The 24,629-nt window shown below is 40.0% G+C and overlaps 1 protein-coding gene across 2 annotated transcripts in view; it reads right to left on the reverse strand.

The window, feature by feature from the left end:
* Positions 1-24,629, reverse strand: part of POU2F1 (POU class 2 homeobox 1) — a 91,306-nt gene that overhangs the window by 41,115 nt on the left and 25,562 nt on the right. For both annotated transcript variants that reach the window (XM_040451773.1, XM_040451772.1), the window contains exons 3-5: positions 5,551-5,651; positions 2,965-3,018; positions 948-1,067 (exon numbers count right to left, since the gene is read on the reverse strand). In XM_040451773.1, coding sequence (XP_040307707.1) covers positions 948-1,067; positions 2,965-3,018; positions 5,551-5,651 — 275 coding nt within the window. The remainder of the gene's footprint in view (positions 1-947; positions 1,068-2,964; positions 3,019-5,550; positions 5,652-24,629) is intronic.

Consider the following 24,629-nt stretch of genomic DNA (forward strand, 5'->3'; position numbering starts at 1 on the left):
TTAACAGCTGTCAAGATACACATGTTTACAAATATTTTACATAATAAACATATTAATCTCCATCGAGGAGATATTTAAGACCATTCTGCAACTTCTAAAACATACTTAACTAAAAGAAAGGAAGTAAAAAATTGCGTGAGTTGATGTGATGTGAATTGAACAACAACTCTTCCTTACCAGTCTCCTAGCCTTTCTACCCGCAAAATAACTTAACAGACAAATGTTCAGCACTGGGAAAATACTTCTGGTGTCTTAGAGCACAGACGGCTGAAAAATTAAAAGTTTAATGTATTCACAAAGGCCGATCTATTACCAATAAAAATAAAAGACATTTATTGACTTACATGCCAAGCACTGTTCTTTTTTTTACAAACACTGTTATTCTTTATCTATATAACAATATCGTGAGCATCTCACATAGACAACAGCTCCATTTAACTGAAGGAAAACTGAGGCACAGGGAGATGAAGTAATGAGTTCACACAGTAAACTGTAGAGCCAGGATACGAGACCAGAGGTTTCATTTTAGAACATGACACAGTAATTTAAAGAAAATATTTTTCTTGTGTAGGTACTAACCCACTCTTTAACTTCTACTCTGCAGCGATAAAGTAACTCCAAACTGACGACTATAATCTCATCAATATAATGATCTCAATCAGAGGATGACTCCACTGCATGATGAAGCAACAGGTGAAACGTGGGTTTAAAAAAGTCTCTAGTTTATCGAGAGCATCTGCAAAAGTAAGAAAGGATACCCCGAAAACTTATGACAAAGATAATTCCTTTTAAGGAGCTGCCTACGGCGTAGCAAACTCTTTGAAGAAAACAGCGCCAGGCATAACCACGTCACTTGTGTGCTACAGCAAACGGTTCTAATCAGATATTGGCCCGTGGCAGTTCTGACACAAAGAAAGTTTATTGTAATTCTCTCAGTGAAAACTTACCCCAGTTATCTGTCCTCCAGCCAGCATCAGCTGGGTCTGGGGGATGGCTGCCTGCACTGAAGGCTGCTGGGAAGGCTGGCTTGGCTGCTGTGAATCCCCCGATTCTTCATTAGATTTAGACTGGGAGGGAAGGGGGGATAAGAGATTTCAAGTAACTGATTAAAAAATACTACTTATAACTCCATATTTTAAGACTTGTTTACAACATGGATTTATCTAGTCATGAGTTTTCTGGTTTCATTCTTTTCCTTTCTTACTAATCTTTGTATTTTCCTGATTTTAATATAGGAAATTTTTAGACTTTTTCTCCCTTTAAAAAAAAAAATCACATTTCTTATTTGTCGTTTCCTAACTATAAAAGAAAGAAATGATCAAATACGGAACACATGAAAGTAGAAAAATAAAATGTAAAAATTACCCACAATACAAGTTGCTGGTATAGACTTCTCGTTCCAATGCCAGCAAGGCTGCACTTAACAACTTTTAAGAAAAAAAAAATTTGGTCCTCCACAAATCAACAGAATTTTTCGGAAACCCAGATCTCAACTTCAGAAATACGGACTAAGGGAAAGCACATTCTCAATCCATCTCTACATTAGACCCTCCACCCCTGCATCCTGAGATGTATTTGGTGGTCAGCCTGAAACCCCCTCATGTACCATCTCGGAGCTGACAACTTGACCCACGGAACTTTGGATCTAATATCTAAAATAACTGCAAATTCAGCATCTCTCATCAAGTAACACACAAGTTTGGGGGGGAAACGCTACAGTCAAGAGGGAAAGAGAACACACTCCTAAAAGGGACACTAAGAGGAAATTTTATGGTAATTAAAACTGGCTATGCGAGCATTAAAATTCTGCATAGATTTGCATATTTCCTACCACCTGTTTTGGGGACTACAGCAAGGCTAATTAACATAAAGGCTCTGATTAATTCTGCCAGTCATTGGGAGATAATTACAGTGCAGGACTGTAAACATGCCGCACTGGAGATACAGCCTGTTTGCCAACATCTCTCCAAGGGATGAAAGTTTACCATGGCAACCGAGGCAATTTTCTGCCTCCTCTCCCTCAGAAAGGAAGGTCACATTATCTCCTTTTCTTTTCTCTTCTTGCTTCCATGTGTTACCAGGTCCATATTCCATTGGGTTCCCGGAACGCTCAACCCAAGGTCTTTAGTCATTAGCAACACTGAAATCAATCTTTTAGAATATGGCTTTCCCCTCTTGACTGTCAGCTACCTAAACACTATAACGAAAGGAAGCAGCAGATTGACTGAATTACGGAGTAACGTATAATAACTGAACTTTGCACGTTTTACCACATGATTTGTGCATCAGCAAAGTAGCCAGACTTAACCTTCGTTTTTAAAATTTTGATCCGACGCGGCCCGTCAATAACTACACCAGGCTTAGTTACGAACCTTAGAAGCACAGCACTTTAGAGCAGAGAGGGACCCTGGCAAGCTTCTAAAAACTTCCCCACTTAAACAAGTGTAAAAAAAAGGAACCCCAGGATGTTAAGTGACTCGCCAAAGGTCATACAGCTAGTTAGTGGCAGAGCTAGAATGCACACTAAAAACCTCTGTACCTCAGCCCAGTGCTCTTTCCTCTACACTATAAAACCACAAAAAGGCATCTGGAAACAAAAAGGGATTTACAAATTATTTGGCTTTGTGTTTAGGTATGTGTTATCACTGTAAAACTCAGAAACAGCTTCCTACACTCACGTATGCTCCCCCAGATAAAAATTAAATAAACTTACACATCCATCTCTGCAAGTAGACTTCTCTTGTTCACCTTTTGTCATTCACAGTAGTATAACATAAACTGGATTTTTATGAACGTGTTGTCAATGATTGTCAGTATTTGCATCTTAAAGACATTAGGTAATAACAAAAGGTAATACTCCTAAGTGTTTCCTATTATAAAATTATTGCATGCTCGTTACAAAAAAGTCAGAAAAAAAATGGGAAAAATAGTAAAACTGATCCATAATCCTGAAACCCAGCTTACCTGTACATTTAAAGACTGAGCAGCAGCCTGTAAACTTGTTCCAGCGAGCTGGACCTGAAAGTAAAGTAGTGAGGTAAAGTTCTAGTACGATACTATTGACATCCATCATTCGAGGTTGACATCAGCAAGTATTTCAAGAATCTCTACTAAGTGCCCGTCACTGAGTTAGAACTAAGAACACAAAGAGGTCTATCTTACAGAGGTAAAACTTTATGGACAAGCTCACGGTTCCTCCACCTCCTACCAGAAGATGCTGTTACCAGTTCTTTTCTGAACATGTTTTCCCACACTAAGCGTCATCAGGCGTGCCACTCTTGTATTAGACACTCCTTATCCTGTTTGTAATCATTGGACGCTTAGATTCTAAAAGCTTAATTCATCCATTATATAAAGAACACATGGGAACAAGCTACTTACATACATTATTTTTATCATTATAAACAATCAGAATTACCTACTCATTCTAATTTCAAAATTTTCAAGTATATACCAGAGTGAAAACCTTACATATACATGTGTGCGCGTGTGTGCGTGCGTATACATACACACACACAACACCTATACAGTCAAGTCCTTAGAACATTTATAGTCACAACTCAAAACTGCTGGCTGAAATAAAGAGTCTGTCCTATAATCCACACATGAAAGTCTGTCACAACATTTCATGCATTCAGAAAGTTAAAAAACCATGGTTATGTTAGAATAAGGGACATTGTTTGGCAGCCACGTTAATACCTGATTCTGGCGAGTGTCATCAATGGATGCTCTAATGGGTGAGAGGTGGGGAATAACATGATATTTACATATTCTCAACCATCTCTCCGCTGATACTTATTAATTACAAAAGGAAAAGTCACCACTAAGGACACACGTGCCTTCTGGTATAATCCACCAAGAACACAATACTACTTATGTTGTACTCCTCCCCAAACCCAAACCGAGCAACACTATAGAAGGACTAGTTTGTACTCTTCAAAAATGTCAATGTCCTGAAAATAAAGAAAGACTATGTATGGGGAAAAAGAATAGAAGTTAGAGTAGAATAAATGAAGTGTAAATCAGAATGGCAGCAGTCAGCACAAAAACTAGGAAACACGAGAGACAGTGCTACTACATAAGATCCTGGCAACTGACTGGATATAGATAAAGAAAGAAGTCACGAATTATTCCAGGGTTCAAATCTGAGAGACGGAAAAAAATGGTAGTGTCACTGACAGGAAGACAATGAGTTCCACTTTCGATATATCATATAACTTCAAGGTTTCCTGAAGTTAAGTATAAGTGTTGGTATGGAGCTCATATAGAGTTCAGAGCTAAAATGAATGGATTGCTGCCCTTTGTTTATAATTTTTTAAAAACTGTTTATTTATTTTACAGAAAGAGAGAAACAGAGTATGAGTGGGGGAGGGGCAGACAGAGAGGGAGAGACACGGAATCCGAAGCAGGCTCCAGGCTCTGAGCTGTCAGCACAGAGCCCGACACGGGGCTCGAACTCACGAACCATGAGATCACGACCTGAGCCGAAGTCAGATGCTTAAATGACTGAGCCACCCGGGCGCCCCTAAAATTCCTTGATTTAAAGTCCTTTGGTATGGGGCATATTGAAGGTTCAAGGATTCTGAGCTGGAGGCCTTGTGGCTGAGGCAGGAGTTGTACTCATCTTGGAATTTGGATCCAATGGAGAAAAGACTGCATATCATCTATGTACCTTCAGGGATTTTTTTAAATACATTTGGACCGTCACAAATTTATGCCAGATAGACACTTAATATAAGCCACATAAACTATCAGAAATGCTATCCCTCTAAGAAACCAGAAAACTTGTTGGAGGCTACAATATGTTTTTAGGGGAAAAAAAAAAAATCAACATGAAAATAACGTTTTTGTTTTTCTACAATATATTCTTAAATTATTTTAGATGCTAAATCATCTTAATATTTTATCCAGAAGCTTCATGTGGAAGTTTCTCTACTTTCAGAAACACAAACCTATGCACCTGACCAAAGTCTGTCAACTAGGGCCTCCCTCTAATAGAAGATGCTAATGGCTGCCTGCACACCATCCCTTTGAATTTATAGAATAAATAGGCTTTAGAGGACCTTTCTAAAATTTCACCTGTTTCAATCACAGGAGCTTCTTTTATATAAAGCGTAGGTAGTCTAAAAACATATTTTATGAGCTCAGAAGACATATGAAGATACATTTTATGAAGACATATTCTGAACGGAGAGCCTTACTCAGCAGGTCTCAGGCAATGGTGACTACATCCTTTTGGATGACTTTGTAATTTACTACCTTCAGTGAGCCATCACAGACCCACAGGGACAAAAACAGTAACCCCGTTGTTATATACATTCCATTCATAACAAAGAATTCCTTTTTTTCACACAGCTGCGGGGTCAATAGCTATATAGTCAATTAAGCTACAGGATTCCAGCCGAACCATTCAGAAGGACACAATTAGGTGTGATTAGCACAGGCTTTAATCAATGTAAAAAGTCCCACACACTGAAGTAACTTCCCCAGGCCCTCGCATTTCATGCCTCCACTTGTTACCCTCCCTGATGGTTGAGCAGAGCATCCTACCTGATGGAGATGTCCCAGAAAAGCCTGGGCCTGGGCCGTTGAGATTGCTCCCCCAACAGGCACGGGCTGCTTCTGAAAGTCCAGACCATTGGTTTGTGTGCCTGGAAAGCAAGCACGATAATGTAACTATTAAAAACAAACTCAACTGAAATAAAGCACTAGCCTTCAGTCACCAGCACTGATCAGTCATCAGTTTTGTGGAAGCACTTTCCTAAGTACCTCCAAGGACGAGAGGGATTTAAAAGAAAAAGGACATACAGTAAAATGATTTCTCTACTAAAGGGAGGGCGGCGGGACAAATAAATGAACACTAAGCATAAGAAACAGAAACTAAAATATAAAAAATGAATCCCAGCCATAAACACAGTGTTAGAGAATATGGAAGTGAATGTAGTGTTTGGGGTCAGAATAAACACGGCACTTATAAGGAAGAGATTATTGTCACTCTCACTGTTGGGAAGAATGGTAGAAGACAGACTTCTAAAGAGGGACTGAAGTGCTCTTCTGGTCCCCAATTCTCCATATTTGGCATGGACAGAAGAAACCCACCGGTGACTTTGCAAGATGATTTATTCTTAACTTATGCTTTTACTACATGACAATCTCATGGCGAAAACAACCATTTGCAGAACATTTTTAATAATTTCTTCATCTCCAAAGTATAAACTGCTGCACATATTTAATTAGCAAGACCTCTGCTGTAACTATCATCTTCTAAATGTCATCCTGTGCTTTTTAACCACCGATGCTGCAATCAGATGTTAGAAGAGGACGGACTAATTTATGGAAAGACATATCATCCTAATACTCAAATATTTTTTAAGGATATAATACATGGTTTTCAAACTACAATATCCAGGTATTATTTACAAATAACCAGAATTCTTTGTACTCAACAAAATATAACAGACTCCAGGAACCTGCAAGAATCACTGAGGCACATGAAGGTGGTACTGACTTGCCATTTCCTACCACTCAAACAACCCATCTGCCCGTCCTCACTCCTGTGTGTGCACACATGGAGCACACCTGTTGACACCTGTTGGGACAGTACGAGGCAGAACATTAAAGTAGTATTTCTAAACGGCTACTAACTTCTGCCTCTATATACTCTCATTTCTAGCACACGAATCACTTTAATAAGAATAATGAGGTAGATCACATGACTCAAAAGACCTATTTAAGGTTTCCGTGAGATAATTATAAAAGGAGTGTCCATATATTTCCACCTGCTTAAACCCTCATAGTGTATCGTTCTCTTATGGTTTTTTCCTAAAGTTTCCCATAAATAGTAAATTAAAGAACTACCTAGACATAAACCTTTAATCAAGTTAAAAGGGTACATACTTGTGTCAAGTAGTGAGAAACTAGTGTGAAATAAAACTTAAAGTAATTAATTAGGGTCACCTTCATGAGCCACATACAGAAGTTTCATGATTTGAAAGTTGCACATTTTGTCATTAGCCACTGGTCTCCATCTCCATGCAGAAAATCATTAATGCTCAATATATATTACATAAATGCATTAGACTGAAAGAAGATGAGATTTTGAAAAACAGAGACAAGCGGTTAATTAACACATCGCCAATACAGGAAGTCTTCCAGAACCAAATATTTCACTCTCATGGAGATCCTAAAAATTCTATACACTGGTTCCACTTGCAAGTTCCCACAAAAATGAGAAGCTTGTGAATCAAAAAGCACTATAACACACGATTGACGGATTTCTATCTTTGGTACAGAGCCTGCCATATTACTTATTACCAAATAAGTAATACTATTTAGGTGCCCTGTCTCTGCCTCTTGGGGGGGGACGCATAAAGGCATGGTATCTAAAGCCAGCAAAGTGAAAGGACATTCTTAGACAATTCAATTAAACAGAGATAAATTCAATTCAGATAAATAGAGATTTAAGATGCAAAAGCAGGTATTTTTTTTAAGTAAAACTCTGAGGCTCCCCTATAAGGTAAGGGATGGAAGAAAGGAGGTATCACGGGGAAATCATTCTTGTAAAACATAAAGACCTAACCTGGGCTAAAAGGAAAGAAGAAAGAACACACACACACACACACACACACACACACACACACACACACACACACACGTCAGACTTGAGTATGAAGACGGTACAGGGAGACAGGATGTTGGGAGTCAAACCAAATGTGTGCCAGAGAAAACAGGAACATAAATAAGGAACTGGGGGTATTAACAGCTTGGGAGAGAAGGTGAATTGTGTAAGAAGATTAACATCAGATATACAGAGTTTGAGAAACCCCAAAACAACGTAAGAAAAGTGACCCAGAAGGCATTTAGAAATGACAGAGGCCAGAGGTAAAGACTCTATAAAGTTGCCACCGGAGCAGTGTTACTGAGGTGAACCTTGGAGATCTTGAATCCAACCTCCTTATTTTACTGGAACAAACAGATTAAGGAATCTTAAGTGAATTATTCAAAATGTCACAGCTAGTTAGTGGAAGAGCCCAGACAAGGACAGGGTCCCCTGCTTATATCATTCACAGGGAAGTGACAGGTGAAATCTGAAGAGTAAAAGTGTCAACCAACTAAGAGTGGATGTAGAGCAAAGAAGCCTGAAGAGGGCACCTACATTAGGAAATGTAAAGACAAAGATTAAGCAGTTAGAATACAGAAAAAAAAATCCCTTAGGACTAGGGTGCCTCAGGAGCCTTGTAGCCAAAGCAAGCTACAAGGACAGGGTAGTTTACTGCTGTCAAATGGTACAGAAAAAGAGCAAATACTAAGAAATTAAACCAAAGATAATAGATAAAAGGGAATAAAGGAAAGACCAACAATAATCAAAGAGGGAAAAAAAACCCCACATAATAGAAACACCAACTTGGTTCTTTCAAAAGAACCGTATAGATTATAAACTTCTGGTATGATGGAATAAAAAAATAAAAGAGAAGGAACAAATGATTTAAGGATAACAGAAAGAAGGACACAATAAAAAAATGCCGCAGATACTATAAAAGAGGATTATCATGAACCAATAAAATTCATGCCAATGAAAGTAAAACGTAAAAATGGATTACTCTCTAGAAAATATAACTTACCAAGACCGACTCAAGAAGAAAACAGAAAATCTAAAGGGTCCCGTAGTATTTGAATACATTTAATTTGTCAGTAAAAATCTTCCCCAAAGGAAAAATGAAAACAATTTCACTCTGCTTGCTTCCAGAAATCCAAAGGAAAAATAATTCCAGTATTTCACAACTTTTTCAGAGTAGGGGGAAAAAGTAAACAATTCCTAACTCACTTTATGAGGCCAGCAGAATCTCAATACCAAAACCTGACAAAGAGGAGTGTAAAAAGGAAAAGAAAAAAATACATGCCCGTTTTACTCACAAACATATAAAAAAGTATCCTAAATAGTACTAGCAAAAATAATCTAATAAGGTAAAATATTAAGACTACAATGGACTGGGGGTGCCTGGCTGGCTCAGTCAGCAGAGCATGAGACTCTTGATCTCAGGGTCACGAGTTCAAGCCCCACATTGTATGTGGAGCCTGCTTCAAATAAAGATTAAATTTTAAAAAGACTACAGTGGATTTATTCCAGGAATGCAGGGTTAGTTTGGGGTTAAAAAAAATGTGGGGTGCTTGGTCAGTTAAGCGTCTGACTCTTGATTTCAGCTCAGGTCATGATCTCACAGTTCGTGAGTTTGAGCCCCACATCGGGCTCTGTGCTGACAGCTCGGAGCCTAGAGCCTGCTTCAGATTTCTGTGTCTCCCTCTCTCTCTGCCCCTCACCCACTCACACTCTGTCTCTGTCTCTGTCTCTCTCTCTCTCAAAAATAAACATTAAAAAAAAAATTAAAAAGAAGTTTAAAAATAAATGAATAAAATAAACACTTTTTAAAAATCAATTAATGGGATTCACCACATTCATTAAAAGGGGAAAACATAATCATCTCAAAGAATAAAGAAAAGCCTTTTCAATTTGCAATTAGAAATTTTCTAACTGAATTAGAAAAATTCAACATCCACTTATGATAAAAATTCTACGCATAAGAATAGAAAGAAACTTCCTTAACCCTTATAAAGAGTAAAAAGCACTCCCTTTAAGATTAAGAACAAGATAAGTGTGCCAGCTACTGGAAGGCTCAGCCAACAAAACAAGGCAAGAAAAGAAAATACAGAAGTTGGAAAAAAGAAATAAAATGGTCTTTTCGGATGATTTGATAATGTAAATAGAGTATCCTAAGGAATCTAATGATCTATTTCTAGAATAAGAGAGTTTAATAAGGCTACAGCACACAAAATCTATTTTAAAACTGCTTTCATACACCAAAAGAAAACATTTCTTACTAATTTTAACGCTTCCAAAAATACACAATTCTGGGAATAAATCTATCAAACTATAGCAAGTCCTAATCAGTAGAAAACTGTAAAACTTTATTTAAAAATTATAAAGAGGGCATAAATAAATGCTCATTTACTAGAAGCCTCAACACAGTAAAGATATTAGTCCATTCCAAACTGATCTATGGAATCAAAGCAATTTCATATGAAAATCTCAACAAGTTTTTTTTTTTTTTAATTTTTTTTTTTCAACGTTTATTTATTTTTGGGACAGAGAGAGACAGAGCATGAACGGGGGAGGGGCAGAGAGAGAGGGAGACACAGAATCGGAAACAGGCTCCAGGCTCCGAGCCGTCAGCCCAGAGCCTGACGCGGGGCTCGAACTCATGGACCGCGAGATCGTGACCTGGCTGAAGTCGGACGCTTAACCGACTGCGCCACCCAGGCGCCCCAGTTTTTTTTTTTTTTTTTTTTTTCCGTTTTCTTTTTTCTTCGCGAGCGTGCGTGGGGGTGGGGGGTAGCAGAGAGAGAGAGAAGGAGACAGAGAATCCCAAGCAAGCTCCACACTGTCACTACAAAGCCTGATATGAGGCTAAAACTCATGAACCATTGAGATCATGACCTGAGCTGAAATCAAGAGTTGGATGCCTAACCGACTGAGCCACCCAGGTGCCCCTCAACAAGTTATTTTCTTTCTCTTTTTCCTTCATTCTCCTTCTCGGGGTTGGGGTGTGTGTGTGTGTGTGTGTGTGTGTGTGTGTGTGTGATTGACAGACTGATCCTAAAATTAATTAATTAACTGATTAATTTTAAAGTTTATTTTTTTTAGTCATCGCTACACCCAACGTGGGGCTTGAACTCACAACCTGGAGATTAAGAATCCCATGCTCTTCTGACTGAGCCATCCAGATGCTCCATGATTCTAAAATTTAAGTAGAAGGGCAAAGGGTCAAGATGCTTTAAAAAAAAAAAAAAAGTGGAAGGACCTGTATTCTTTGAGACATTACGAGTTATCACAGAATGACAATAATTAGAACAGTGCAGCAGTTGTGCAGGACGAGCAGGCCAGAGCAGAATCTGGAAACAGAGCCACACGTATCTTTAGACACTTGATACATGACAGGGAGTGCTGCTCGTCATGGAGTAAAGGACGGAGTTTTCAATAGAAGGGTAACTGGGTATCCATTTGGGAAAAAAATGAAATTAGATCAATTCACACCATACAAAAGAGATAAAGAAGAAAAAAAGCAAGCAAGCAAGAAAAAAAAAGATATCTTCAGAAGGATTAAAGGCTTAAATGTGAAGTACAAAACTAGTACCTTTTCAGAAGACAAACTAAGAGTATATCGTCATAACCTAGAGAAAAGGAAGGATTTGTTTATCGAGACTCCAAAAATGAAGACATAAGTTTACTTCAAAACTGAAAGCTCTGTTCCATCAAAGGACTACATAAAGAGAACGACAAGGAAAAAAATATTTGTAATACATACAAACAAAGGATTAGTATTCAGAACACACAAAGGACTCATATGAATCAATTAAAAAAGTCAACCCAATAGAAAAAAATGGGCAAAAAACAAATGAATAGGAATTTCACAAAAGAAGAAACATAGATGGTGCACAAACACTAGAAAAGGTGTTTGGCCTCCTTGGAAACTAGGTAAATGCAAATTAAAATCCAAATACAATACCACTTTACACCCACTAAATTGGCTAAAATTACAACGGTGGTTAATGTCAAGTTTTGGTGAGACAAATTCTTATTCTCTGTTGGCAGCAATATAAACCAGTACAAATTGCTTTGGAAAACTGGCGGCAAACCATAAGAGACTCTGAACAAACTGCGGGTTGCTGGAGGGGAGACAGGCTAAATGGGTGATGGGCATTATGGAGAGCACTGGGTGCTCTGCTGGGTTCTACTCCTGAAATCAATACTACACTGTATGTTAACTGACGTGAATTTAAATAAATGAATTTAAAAAAAAAAAAGGAAAAAACACTGCTGGCAGTACTAAGTTCTGGAATAAGTTCAGTACTGGAATAAGTTCAGCAATTACACTACTAAGGAAACTCTGGTGCCTTTCGTGCATATGCATCAAGAGATAAGTACAAAATTATCTTATGGCAGTAATGTCTGGAATAGCAAAAGCCTAAAACAACCCAAATGTCCATCACTAATAAAACGGATAGAAAACTGGTGATGTACTCATATAATGGGATATTATATCCAGTGAAAATGAATTATAGACATATGTACTAACTTGGATGAATCTCCAAAACATAATGTTGAACAAAAGAAACCAGTCAGAACATAGTATGATTCGATTTATGTAGTGGGGACAGGTGAATCTAAGTGTTATTTGAGGAAGTAAATACAGAGGCAAAAAATGTGGAAAGAAAAGCAATGTGACCAATAATGCTGAATTCAGGATGATTGTTCCCTCTGTGACAGAAGAAGCGACTGTGACCAGGGTGGACCTACGCCGGCCCCCTGGGACATGGCAACAGTCTGTTTCATGGCCAGAGGGGTAGACACAGGAGTGTTTATACACACATGTTCACGTACAGGATTCTAAGAGTATTACGTTCACGTGAAAACAGGAAAACACCCACAGTGACAAAACAGTTGCAGTGCAATTTCAGAGACACATCCAGATGGCAAGGAGCAAAGGAAAAAGCAGGTGGTAATGAAGCCAAAGTGGTGAGCAGGGGTCCTTCCTTTAGTAAGTCTGGCAGTGGTGGGAGAGAGAGGACAGTAGTTGAAAGGGGTGGAGACTAGGGTGGAGGGTGAAGTCTGTGGGCTGATAAACCTACACATACCTCGAGATTTTGAGGGAAGGTTCTATGGGAAGGGATACACTGAAGATACAAGAACAAGAGGAGGTGAAGAGATGAGGCAGGAACTTGAAGGAAATGAGAAGACACAGAATTAAGAGTGAAAAGTGGAGGATCACAATAATGGAAATGAATTTCTTAAAAGCGAACGAAAAGGAGAAGATGGACCTAGAACCATGTAACGCAGAGGGAGGTGGTGGGGCTCAAATCAGACAGCTACACTTTTCTCAGTAGTCCAAAGGTAGGCATTTTCAGAAAATAAAAACAGGAAAACAGAAACAAGGTAGAAAGGTTCTAGATAAGAGAAGAGGTTTGGGAATGTTAAGGGATGCGGCAGGGAATCCATCAGAGGTTGAGTCCAAGGCCAGCACGGGTTCCAGTGAAGGTCCCGCTAAATGTGGAGTTCAAGAAACGGGAGTCCTCATCTCCCCGGAAGTTCGTTTCTCTCTTCACAACCAGCACTCAAGGATCACATACAAAAACAAAGGCTTCCTTGCTTCAGGAAGAGTTCACGCTACCCAGCTTCACACAGGTTTCTGACTTTCAAAGCCCTTTAAGAAGAGGGCGCAGCTCAAACGCTACCTTTTCACGGTTCCCAGCTCTCTAACCCAAAAGCGGAAATCTGTACCTTCTATATACTACTGCAACACATTTGGTACTTCTCCAGCATTTTCTGGGGTGGGGAAGGGAGAAAACTGAGCTACGGCACACACAACAATGTGGATGAATCTCAAACATACGATACTAAGTGAAAGAAGCCAGACTCAATAGCTACCTTGTATGATTCCATTTATGTGGCATTTGGGAAAAGACAACACTGAAAGGGACCATCAAAAGGAATCAATCAACCGCCTTAATTTACACATGAGAAAAACAGAAAAATACACAGAACTATTCCCACTGAAATAACTGAGCTGGATAGTAACTGAGGCCAAGACTGAAATTCGGAATCCCTGGACTCTCTTCTCATTGTTCCTTCTACTAGACCATCCTGTGACCAAGGAGTCCAATTCAACACTAATTAGCAAAGAATATTAACCAAGTGGCCAACAAGTAACTGCAGTAAGGTCACGCTCATAAGGAGATAGCACATGATGAGGGTATAAGAAATTTGAGCCTTTGGGTTTTCTTTTTTTTTTTTTTTTTTTAAGTTTATTTTGAGAGAGAGAGAGAGAGAGAGAGTGAGCGAGAGAGGGAGGGGCACAGAGAGAGGGAGAGAGAGAATCCTAAACTGGCTTTGCACAGTCAGCACAGAGCCCGAGGCGGGGCTCGAACTCACAAACCATGAGACATGACCTGAGCCGAACGTAAGAGCTGGAGGCTTAAACGACTGAGCCACCCACGTGCTGCAAGCCTTTGGTTTCTACTTCACAGCTTGTTGCTTCAGTAATACCTATTTTAGGATAAGATAAAATTTTTAAGTGGATCAGTCCAATTTTATAGCTTATGAAAAATATTACCACATTAAATAAAAACAACTTTTGGCCAGAAACAAAAAGGGGGGGGGGGGACTCAAAACAGGAAACAAATCAAAATGCCAATAGTAGCTACATTAATCTTTATTTTTCACATTATCTCTCAAGAGTATTACAACTAGTGATAACAACTTTCACTTTTCCTAAAACAGGCTTCCTTTCCATTTTTCCCTCAATGTCCTCTCCAAAGTGATCTCTAAGAGGAGACTGACTTCCGTTATTTAACCTGTGCAGAGTACATCTGTTTTTTTGTAAGGGGAACGGTTCACTCATTTACCCTCTTCCTATTGTTGTTTCTCCATAAATGAACATGGAAATCTACACCCTCTGAACACTGATGTTAAAATGCATAAATGGGACAGGAACACAACCTAGTAGGGAATAAAGAACGGTGACAGGAGGAGAAGAACGGGGGGGAGGAAGGAGGAGTCAGAGAGAAAGGTGAGGTGACGCCCTCATAATAGGACCCCAGCACAGATGTCCTCTACATCTCCTCTATGCTGCACAGTGCCAGGTATTCCTCAACATGCTTCTGGAATCTACTCTTTAGGAAGACTTTAAGGGCCCATCTAGCTATAATATTTCCCCAAAACTTAATGCCTATTCAACCTAGTTTTTCTTAAGGGCACTTAATCCTTACTGAAGAGATAACATTAATATTATTCAAATAGATCAACCCTTTAAGGCCAGTAATTAAAACTTACAGGAATATGATATTTTTGTAATCTCTCCAGGATAGAACTATGTCTAAAGGAAACCATGATACTTTAAAAAGAAAAAATCTTTTTTCTAATGTCCATGGCCTCAGATTCTTTTGCTAAATGCACAGAAATAGATTTGTTACTGTGGTGCTCAGACCAAGTATCAGAATCATTCACATCACAAAACAGAATTAAATCAGCGGAAAGAAGTGGGTTACAGAGAACTGAAATTTCTGGAATGCTGGAAAATATTTAGGTATTCTCTAATTTCAAAGGAGGATCAAAAATTATTTACTGTGCGTGGAGACCTAAACCCCGAATATATAAAAGGGCAAGGTATGCTCTTTATTCTCAGATCTATTAAGATCCTCCTTGTAAGCAGAGTGTCATAGGCAGCTGCCTTCCCCCATCCCCGCAATTAAGAATGTTGGGGACAGAGGGAAGCTACATTAAATATACTATACCTGTGCTGAGGCTACTTTGCTTCCAGTAACATTTAGTATCATTGGCTAATTACATGGGGAACTTAATTTAACTTGCAGTGTACATGATCTCCTCTTACAGTCTGGTCCATCTGTGGGGCCCCTGGGTGACTCAGTTGGTTAAGCGTCTGACTCTTGATTTCGGCTCAAGTCATGGTCTCCTGGTTCATGAGTTTGAGCCCCACATGGGGTTTCGTGCTGGCAACGCAGAGCCTGCTTGGGATTCTCTGTCTCTGTCTCTGTTTCTCTCTCTCTCTGTCCCTCCCCTGCTCATGCTCTCTCTCAAAAATAAATAAAACATTAAAAAAAAAAAATCTGGCCCATCTGAGAACTCTATACTACCTTCATTATTTTTAACCTATTCTAATAGTGACTACTTTGGAATATAGATATAGGGATTATTTGGCTGTTTCCAAAATCATTAAGTCTTAACCAATCAGGTTGTCCATCTCTACAATTTGAAAGAAATTTCTTTCTTTCTTTTCTCTTCTTTTTCTTTCTTTTTCTTTTTCTCTTTCTTTCTTTCTTTCTTTCTTTCTTTCTTTAGTGTTTATTTATTTATTTTGAGAGAAAGTATGAGCGGAGGAGGGGCAGAGAAAGAGCAAAAGAGAATCCCACTGCCAGCGCAGAGCCCAACACGGGGTTTCATCTTCTCAACCATGAGATCATGGCCTGAGCTGAAATCAAGTTGGATGCTTAACCGATTGAGCCACCCAGGCGCCCTGAAATTTTTCCTTTCAAATGAACGGTTTTACCTTTATAGGATAAACCTATCATTATGGCAATACACACGAGAGTTATGACTGAATCATCTCCCGTTTGCAGTGAGACTACTGTTTTTGTTTATGTGCATTTTCTGTTTTGCTATAATTATTTAGGCATAAACAAAAACCAAAGAGAACCAAGAATATCATGTAGAAGAAAGATCCTGCTGGAAGAATAAACGCTACATTCAACAAACATTTACTGTGCATTGGTGTGTCAAGTACTGAGGTTAGATAAAGATGAAAACAACACAGTCCTTGCTCTTAATTAGTTCTCAGGCCTATTAATTCATTCATTAAAGAAATACTCACTGAGTACACTGAGTATCTATGTGGCAGACACTGTTCTTGATGCAAGAGATAGAATAGTAAAGAAGAGAGACAGAAACCACGGTTTCATAGAGCTTACATTCCAGTGTGGGGAAGAGACAATAAAAGTGAAAAATACTGAACACCAGACAGGAATAAATGCAATGAAAAAATTACGAGGAAAAGACATAAGGAGTCTGGTGGGGGTGTACCAGTAACCACGGTGCTTTCAGTTTCATACAAAGATACACACACTGTGGCAACTGCCACAACAGATAGGGTGGTCAACACCAGGGTATGTGTGACCAGAACACAGAAAGGGGACTTGAAGGGAGGAGAGAACAGGCAATGCTGGGGAAAACTTCCTGGAGGCAACATTTTGGTTGAACCTTAAAGTGGAAGAGATGAAATTAACCTGAAATGGCTATGTGATGGAGGAGAACATCCAACGTTTCCCTACCAGAAGCAGAAGACACTGTAATACGAAAGTTTACCATCCAGGAATCCAAATGAACAATCTTAGGTATTCTATTAGGTCCTTGGGTTACAAAGATAAACAAGTTATACACCGAAACGACATGGGGCTCACAGTTAGGTATGGGTGACAGATAAGAAAAATTATTATAATGTGAAAGACAAGCACCACAAAGAAGTTATCTACAGAAAGATGGTAGAAGGTACAACACAAACAAGAATAGAGTCACCATCCTCAAACAAAGAAAGGCAGAACCCGGTATTTGCTCAAAGAAAGGTACAAAGTGCTTTGAGAGTTCTAGCGTGGCTAAGAAGAAGGGGAGATTCAGACATAAAGGTAGGCTGGGGTTACAGTGAGGCCTGAACCACCAAGGTAAGAAAAGTGAAAACCTAATGGTTCAGATGTAAACACAGTTTATATTAGCCACTGTTCATCTCATTACTATAAGACATTCTGACCACGATATCGAGGGAGATACACAAAGACACAATTGGAAAAAAGAGAAAGGATTCCGTTTCTAATACTATTTCCTGAGGAAAAATGAGTGCAGTTTGCTACTTTAAAAGTACATTATTTGGACACATGGGTAGCTCAGTTGGTTAAGCGTCCAACTCTTGGTTTCAGCTCAGGTCACCTCGCAGTTTTGTGGGTTCGAGCCCCACGTCGGGTCCTCCACTGACAATGTAGAACCTGCTTGGGATTCTCTCTTCTCCCTCTCTCTCTGCCCCTCCCTTGCTCCCTCTTTCTCTCTCTCAAAATAAATAAACTTAAAAAAAAAGTACATTAAAAAAAAAAAGTACGTTATTCAACCCATTAGGATACCCATAAGAGGAAAAAACACGGGAAACAAGTGTTGGCAAGAATGTGGAGAAACTAGAATCTTTGCACGCTGACTGTGGAAATGTAAAATGGTCCAGCCGCTGTGGAAAAGAGTTTGGCGGTTCTTCAGAAAGTTAAACACAGCATTATTATAGTGACCCATCAATTCCACTGCTAGCAATATACCCAAAAGAACTGAAAACAGGTACTCAAACAAATCTCTGTCCATGCATGTTCACAGCAGCACTACTCACAACAGCCAAAAAGTAGAAACAACCCAAACGTCCATCAACAGATGACTGGATAAACAAACTGTGGTGTCTACATACAGTGGAATATTACTCAGCCATAAAAGGGAGTGAATATCATACATGCTACAACATGAATGAGCCTCGGAAGCATGATGCTAAGTGAAGGAAGCCAGACACACAAAAGGTCACACAGCATAGGATTCCATTCATAGGAAATATCCAGAATAGGTAAATCTGTAGAGACAGAATACAGATGGATGGTTGCCAGGGGCGGTGGGGCGGGGAGAAGAAAACAGACAGCTGCTTCCTGAGTAAAGGTTTCCCTTTGGGGCGATGAAACTATTCCAGAACTGGACAGAGGCAGTGGCTGCACAAACTGTGAATGTACTTAAATGCCAATGAATTGTTCACCTTACATGGTTAATTTTATGTTATATACATTTCACCTCAATTAAACAAAAACGCAAACAAATCTGACCGTACAAATCTTGCTTCCCTTTGGGCTCTAAGGTTGCCCACAGCAACCAGTCTCACCCAGCCAGTGGGCTGCTGACGCTGTGCTACAGACCCAGTAACGGGGGCCAGGGGGCCTTCTATTCTAAGCTACTTCAGTTATCAGTGCTTAGAAACCTAAAGCTTCCCTTCCTGGGGATTCTGACTCCCGAATCATCCATTCTTTTTGTACCACTCCCTCCTACTGGTTCCTCTCCTTAACATACAAATGTACTTGACCTCCTCTCCTATTCTTTCCTTCCATTTAATATATAATCACCATCATCATCGTCATGTTCAGAATAAATACTGCCAGTTACTGAGCACCTACTGAGTCATACATCTATTTGCTTTCAATGTATACATCGCTTTTATACAATGATTTATTACTATTGACAGCTAAGAAAACTGGGACACGGAAAGAAACCATTTGCCCAAAGTAACATGACTGGTAAGTGAAAAGACCCAGGGACCTGATTCCGGGTGGTCTGGTTGCAGAGCCCGAGCTCCTAACCACTGTGCTGTACAACCTCTCACAGTTTCTGTTCAGAGTGGCCTACAGTCATCATTCCCCTTCCTCAGTCATTCACCTCTCTAGCCACAGCGATTTCTTTCTCTACCACTTACCCAAAACCATTTAACAGGCCCCCTAGTAATGACTAACCGTCAACTGCAGAGGTCACAGTTTAAGCTTCCCCCTGTCTTGACCTCTCCGCAGGACCTGACTACACCAGACACCAGTTCCCCGCGCGCTGCTGTCTGCCTCACTGCTGAGCTCCACGGTTGCCCATCACCGTCCAGCAGACGTTTGTTTCTGTGACGATGGAAATGTCACCTGTCTGTGCCACCCAGTATGGTAGCCTCTCACCACACGTGGCTCCCGAGCGCCAGAAGTGGGGCCGGCATGATGGAATCTGCAACTTAATTTAATTGTAACCTTGACAGCCGTACGCAGCCGTGGCCGTCCTCCCGGATGGTGCAGGGCCCCTGCACGGCTCCTCTTCCTCTGCCAGCCCGTTCGGCGCCGTGGAAGACGTGCGTCCTTGGTTCTTTTCCAGGCTCGCTCCACTCTCCTCCCAGCAGTGTGTTCCTGCTGAGTACTCCCACTCCTACGTCAGCAGCCGGGCTTCCTTCCTAGCCCCGGCGTCAATTGTGCGCTTGTTGGCCTGCAGGCACCACGAGGCACCCCCCATGCAACACTTTCAGAACTTAACGCATCACCTCATTGTCAAGTCTACTCGCAGCTCAGGCGGTCCCTGCTCCAGAGAATGGCGCTACATCTATCCCGGTCCCAGGCCAAACACAGGCACTCGAGTTCCTTCCTGCTTCTTTCACTCCCTCTCCATCTCCTCTCCTCCTCCCACATATGCTCATTAAATCCGACCCCTTGTTTCCACTGCCGCTGCTCTACGCCTGAGTTCCATACGATGGATCTAACTGAAGGAGTAACGATTTTAGCTCTCTTGCTTCAAGTAAGACATAAAGTATAACAGGGCTAGAAAATTCTTTTATACTTGTTGGGAAAAAAAAAAAAAAAAAGCCCACAAAAAATTAACATGACAGGAAACAAAACTGCCCTCTAAGGGAGGAAGGAGAAAATTATTATTATAAACAATCCCATAATCTCTACCTAAAGGGGCCTTTCAGCAATAATTCCTCTTTCATTAATGTTCCAAATTTCTATTGGGAGTGAATAAAAACGAAATGGATACTACCTTTAAAATTCTGTATTTATTCTTAGGTTATCTCTTGGCAAAAGGATCGATCCTTCCTTCCTTCCTTCATTTATTTAATTTTTATTTTTGAGAGAGAAAGAGAGCTGGGGAGAGTGGCCCAGGGAGGAGAGACAGGCTCTGTAAGCAGGCTTCATGCTCAGCATGGAGCCCGACATGGGGCTCAATCTCATGACCCTGGGATCATGACCTGAGCCAAAGTCACGAGTTGGATGATGCTCAACCGACAGACTCTGGGTTTTGGCTCAGGTTACGACCTCACAGTCTGTGAGTTCGAGCCCCGCTACTAGTGCAGAGCCTGCTTGGGATTCTCTCTCTCTCTCTGACCCTCCCCTGTTCATGTGCTCTCTCTCTCTCTCTCTCAAAATAAAAAAATAAACAAACTTAAAAAAATAGTCTTGAATTAAGATTTGAATTAAATGCCACTTAGCGTTCTCACAGCTTCAGTAATTATAGCTCCCTGCTTCATACACCAGAAACAAAAAACAAACAAAACCCCCAAAATTCCAACATGCACCAATGGGGTAGGGCCAGGTCAAGTTTCTCAAAATGCAATGGTCAGAATATTCTAGAAGCCATATCCTGTAACCGGTATCTATCAAACCAAACACCAGAGGAAGATGCATCTTTACTACAGGCATTTGCTTTTCGCTTCTAGACCACAAGCACACTGTATACCCTCCACCTGAGGCTCTCTAGAAGTGCTGGAGCCAGTTTGACTGACCCAAGGAACTGCCCACTAGTTAAAACTTGAGGAACTCCAAGAAAAACCCATATTGGTACTTCCACCGTCAGGCTTAGATAAGACCACTTTGGCCAGTACAGAATGTAGTCTACACGGTAAAACACATAATAAATTTAAAATAATAATGACAAAAACAGTAAGAATATCAGAAATGGCCCTTGGATAAACGTAAGTTCAAAGGGAAAATAGTCCTTTGGAGTCTGAAATCTGCTACTGCTCTACCATTTTGATGAGAACTTTATGGGAGGCCCGTTCCTCAGCGGATTTCTGAGGCTTCTCTGAAAAAACTGTATTTCCTCTGGAAATGTCTTCCAAAACTCATGCTGGTTGAAGATTTCAAAATTCTTCAATTACTATGAAGAACAGCAGGTATATTTACTGGCGCCCTGGTCTTTCAGGATCCTTCTCTTTATCTTGGAGAAAACCATATCTGCTCAGGCTCTCTTACGAATATAATTCCCTAATATCAGCTCTGGCACTAATAAATCCCACAGAACAAATATATCCCTGGTTGCTAGAAACTTCTGATAAAATATTTTTGGAATGCAACTTCACAGATGTATACTGGGCTGCATTAATAAATTATGTGGTCTCTTTAGTTGCGAAAGGCTCTTGACATTACCCTGGGAAAAAAAAATCACCTGAATGAAAATTCAGGTAAATGACGACAGAGCTGGGGAGCTGTAGCTCTATCATAACACAGTTCACTGACCACAAACACATAATCAACAAGTGAGTCAGTTGCTTTGAAATAAGTTTTAATAGTTCAAAGCAATTAAATACTATCAAAAAAATAACGTCTTATATTTAAAAAAATTTAAATCTAATGTCATTTTTACCTTAATTATAAAACATAATTACAATAAGCCAATGGTAAGTCTTCAAAGATAACAATAAGCCAGTGGTGACGGTGATGGCTGCACTGGAAGTCTGAAGAACTAGAACACTGTCTAATTCCGAGGATGACCAGTGATAAAGGATCTAGAAGTCATATGACATGATGGAAGAAAACCTGAAGGGACCAGAGAACTTCCGGCCAATCTATCTCCTCTTCATTTTACTGCTTCCTCATGCCAAGCATATACACCATCACTACCATCACATTTAAATCCCGTCCAGGCCTCAAAATCCAGTCGAAGCTCCACTTTCTACAAAGCCCTCGTGACCCGCCCCCAGCTAGAAACAAATTCTCCCACGTTGATGTCTCATGGACCGTGGCATACTTCTTATGAATCTTCGATTACATTTTCATCATATTTTCTGGTTGGAGATGTTTATTGAGAACAAAATCAATATTTTATTTAGCTTTGGTGTTCTTACAGTGTCTTGCACAAGGAAGACAAAACATAAGGAACAACACAGCTCAAAAGGATAAGAGAATGGCTCTGCTCACGTTTATAGATACGTGTGACCTTTGTAAAGGGATCAAACATCTCTGAGTCTCCATTCCCTGATCCATAAAAAGAGAAAAATAGTGCCTCATATCACTGTTACAAGGATTAACTGACACAATCTATACAAAGTGCTTAACACACCTAGTAAATACTTACTGATAGCCCTTATTGTAATATTACGGTATAAATTATTAGGCTATAATAAATTATAATATTTTATAATAAATTAGCACTTTAAAACAAACGTCAAGTAAATGGAGGAGACTTAAAATATGGCAGTGACTTCCAGAAGAGCTTTCTTTCTTTTTTTTTTTTTTTTTAAGTTTATTTATTTATTTTGAGAGAGCGAGCAAGAGCATAAGTGGGGAAGGGGCAGAGAGAGTGGGAGACAGAATCCCAAGCTGGCTCCACACTGTTAGTGCAGAGCCTGACACGGGGCTCGAACTCATCAATTGTAAGACCATGACCTGAGCTGAAATCAAGACGTGGGGGCTTCATGGGCTAAGCCACCCAGATGTCCCAGAAGAGTTTTCATGTTTTAAAAGGTTTGGAAAATCATTTCAACCTTTATTACTCCTAAGGGCAGAATTCAAAAGAATATAGGTAACAGGGTTATACAACAGAATAAGATGCATCAAAAATTACTATTCCCGGGGCCTTGGGTGGCTCAGTCAGTTGAGTGTCCAACTTCATCTCAGGTCATGATCTCACAGTTCGTGGGTTCAAGCTCCACATCAGGCTTTGTGCTGACAGCGAGGAACCTGGTTTGGATTCTGTCTCCCTTTCTCTCTGCCCCTAGCCTGCACAAGCTTTCTTTCTCTCAAAAATAAACATTTGAAAACAAACAAACAAACACTACTATTCCCTGTCAGTGGATGAGCCCAGGCACAGGGTAGATGACCATTTGTTAGAAGTACTGATGAAAGAAGTTTGCTGATCAAAACTGAGCAAGACTTTAAAATTTGTCCAATATTTCTAACATCAAAAAAAAAATTCTTTGGTTGTTTCTACTCATGTTTATAAAACTGAATACAATTTTTTGACTTTTTCAATTGCTATCTATACCACAGTTGATCAGATTTAATTCAGAATAAAGTAGTGTATGAGGCAGAACGATGGCCAAAAGAGGTCTACAACCTAATTCCTAGAAGCTATGAACAGTTACCTCACACAGCAAGAGGATTTTACAGATCTGATTAAAGGTCTTGAGATGGCAAGATTATGCTCAAGTATGTGGGTAATCATAACGTTCCTTATAAGAGGAAAGGGAGGGGGTGCCTAGATGGCTCAGTCCGCTAAAAGTGTCTGACTCTTGATCTCAGGGTCTTGAGTTCAAGCCCTATGTTGGGCTGCACGCCCTACTTAGAGGCGGAGGTGGGGAAAGAGGAAGAGGGGGTCAGTGAGAGAGAAGATGTGATGATGGAAGCAGGAGTCAGACGGACAGACTGAAAGACCTGAAGAGACCTCACTTCCAGCGTTGAAGACAGAGGATGATGCCACAAATCAAGGAATGTAGGGGGCCTACAGAAGCTAGAAAAGGGAAGAAAGTGGATTCTCTATAGAGCCTCCTGAAGGAATGCAGGCCTTACAACACCCTAATTTTAGAACTCCTAACATCCAGAACTGTAAAGATAATAAATTTGTGTTGATTTACTCAACGATGTTACTACTAGTTATATCCTCCAAAGAACTGAAAAACAGCGACTCTAAGATACTTGTGCACCAACGTTCACTGCAGCTGTAGCTAAAAGGCGAAAACAACCCAGCCGTCTATCAACAGACAGAGAAATAAAATGTGGAATATGCACACAATGGAAGATTATTAAGCTACACATGCTATAACATAACGAACCTTGAAAATATGCTAAATGAAGCAAGTCCGACACAAGAGAATATTGTATGATTCCACTTCTATAAAGTATCTAGAAAGACAGAAAATAGATTAGAGGTTACCAAGGGCTGGGCAGAGGAAGAAATGAAGAGCTATTGCTTCCCCTAGGGGAAATATCCTTGGCAGTATCCTTGTCCAATATACTATAAGAAATATCATTACTATTCTCTTATCCAGACGTATAATTTTGTTGAGAGGAAGTTATTGTGGCAAAATAATCCAATCTTCCATTTTCTTCACTCATGATCTTGGACTTTTTAAGTGAGGCTATGAAAAGGTTACAGAACCTATTGGCTAGATAAACAACACATTTGTTTTCTTTAAACTAAGCCTGGGGGTGCCTGGGTGGCTGGTGATCCATGAGTTCAAGCCCCGCGTCAGGCTCTGCGCTGA

The sequence above is a fragment of the Herpailurus yagouaroundi genome, unplaced genomic scaffold (genome assembly GCF_014898765.1).
Source record: "Herpailurus yagouaroundi ecotype Mexico unplaced genomic scaffold, PumYag 205, whole genome shotgun sequence".
NCBI lineage: Eukaryota > Metazoa > Chordata > Mammalia > Carnivora > Felidae > Herpailurus > Herpailurus yagouaroundi.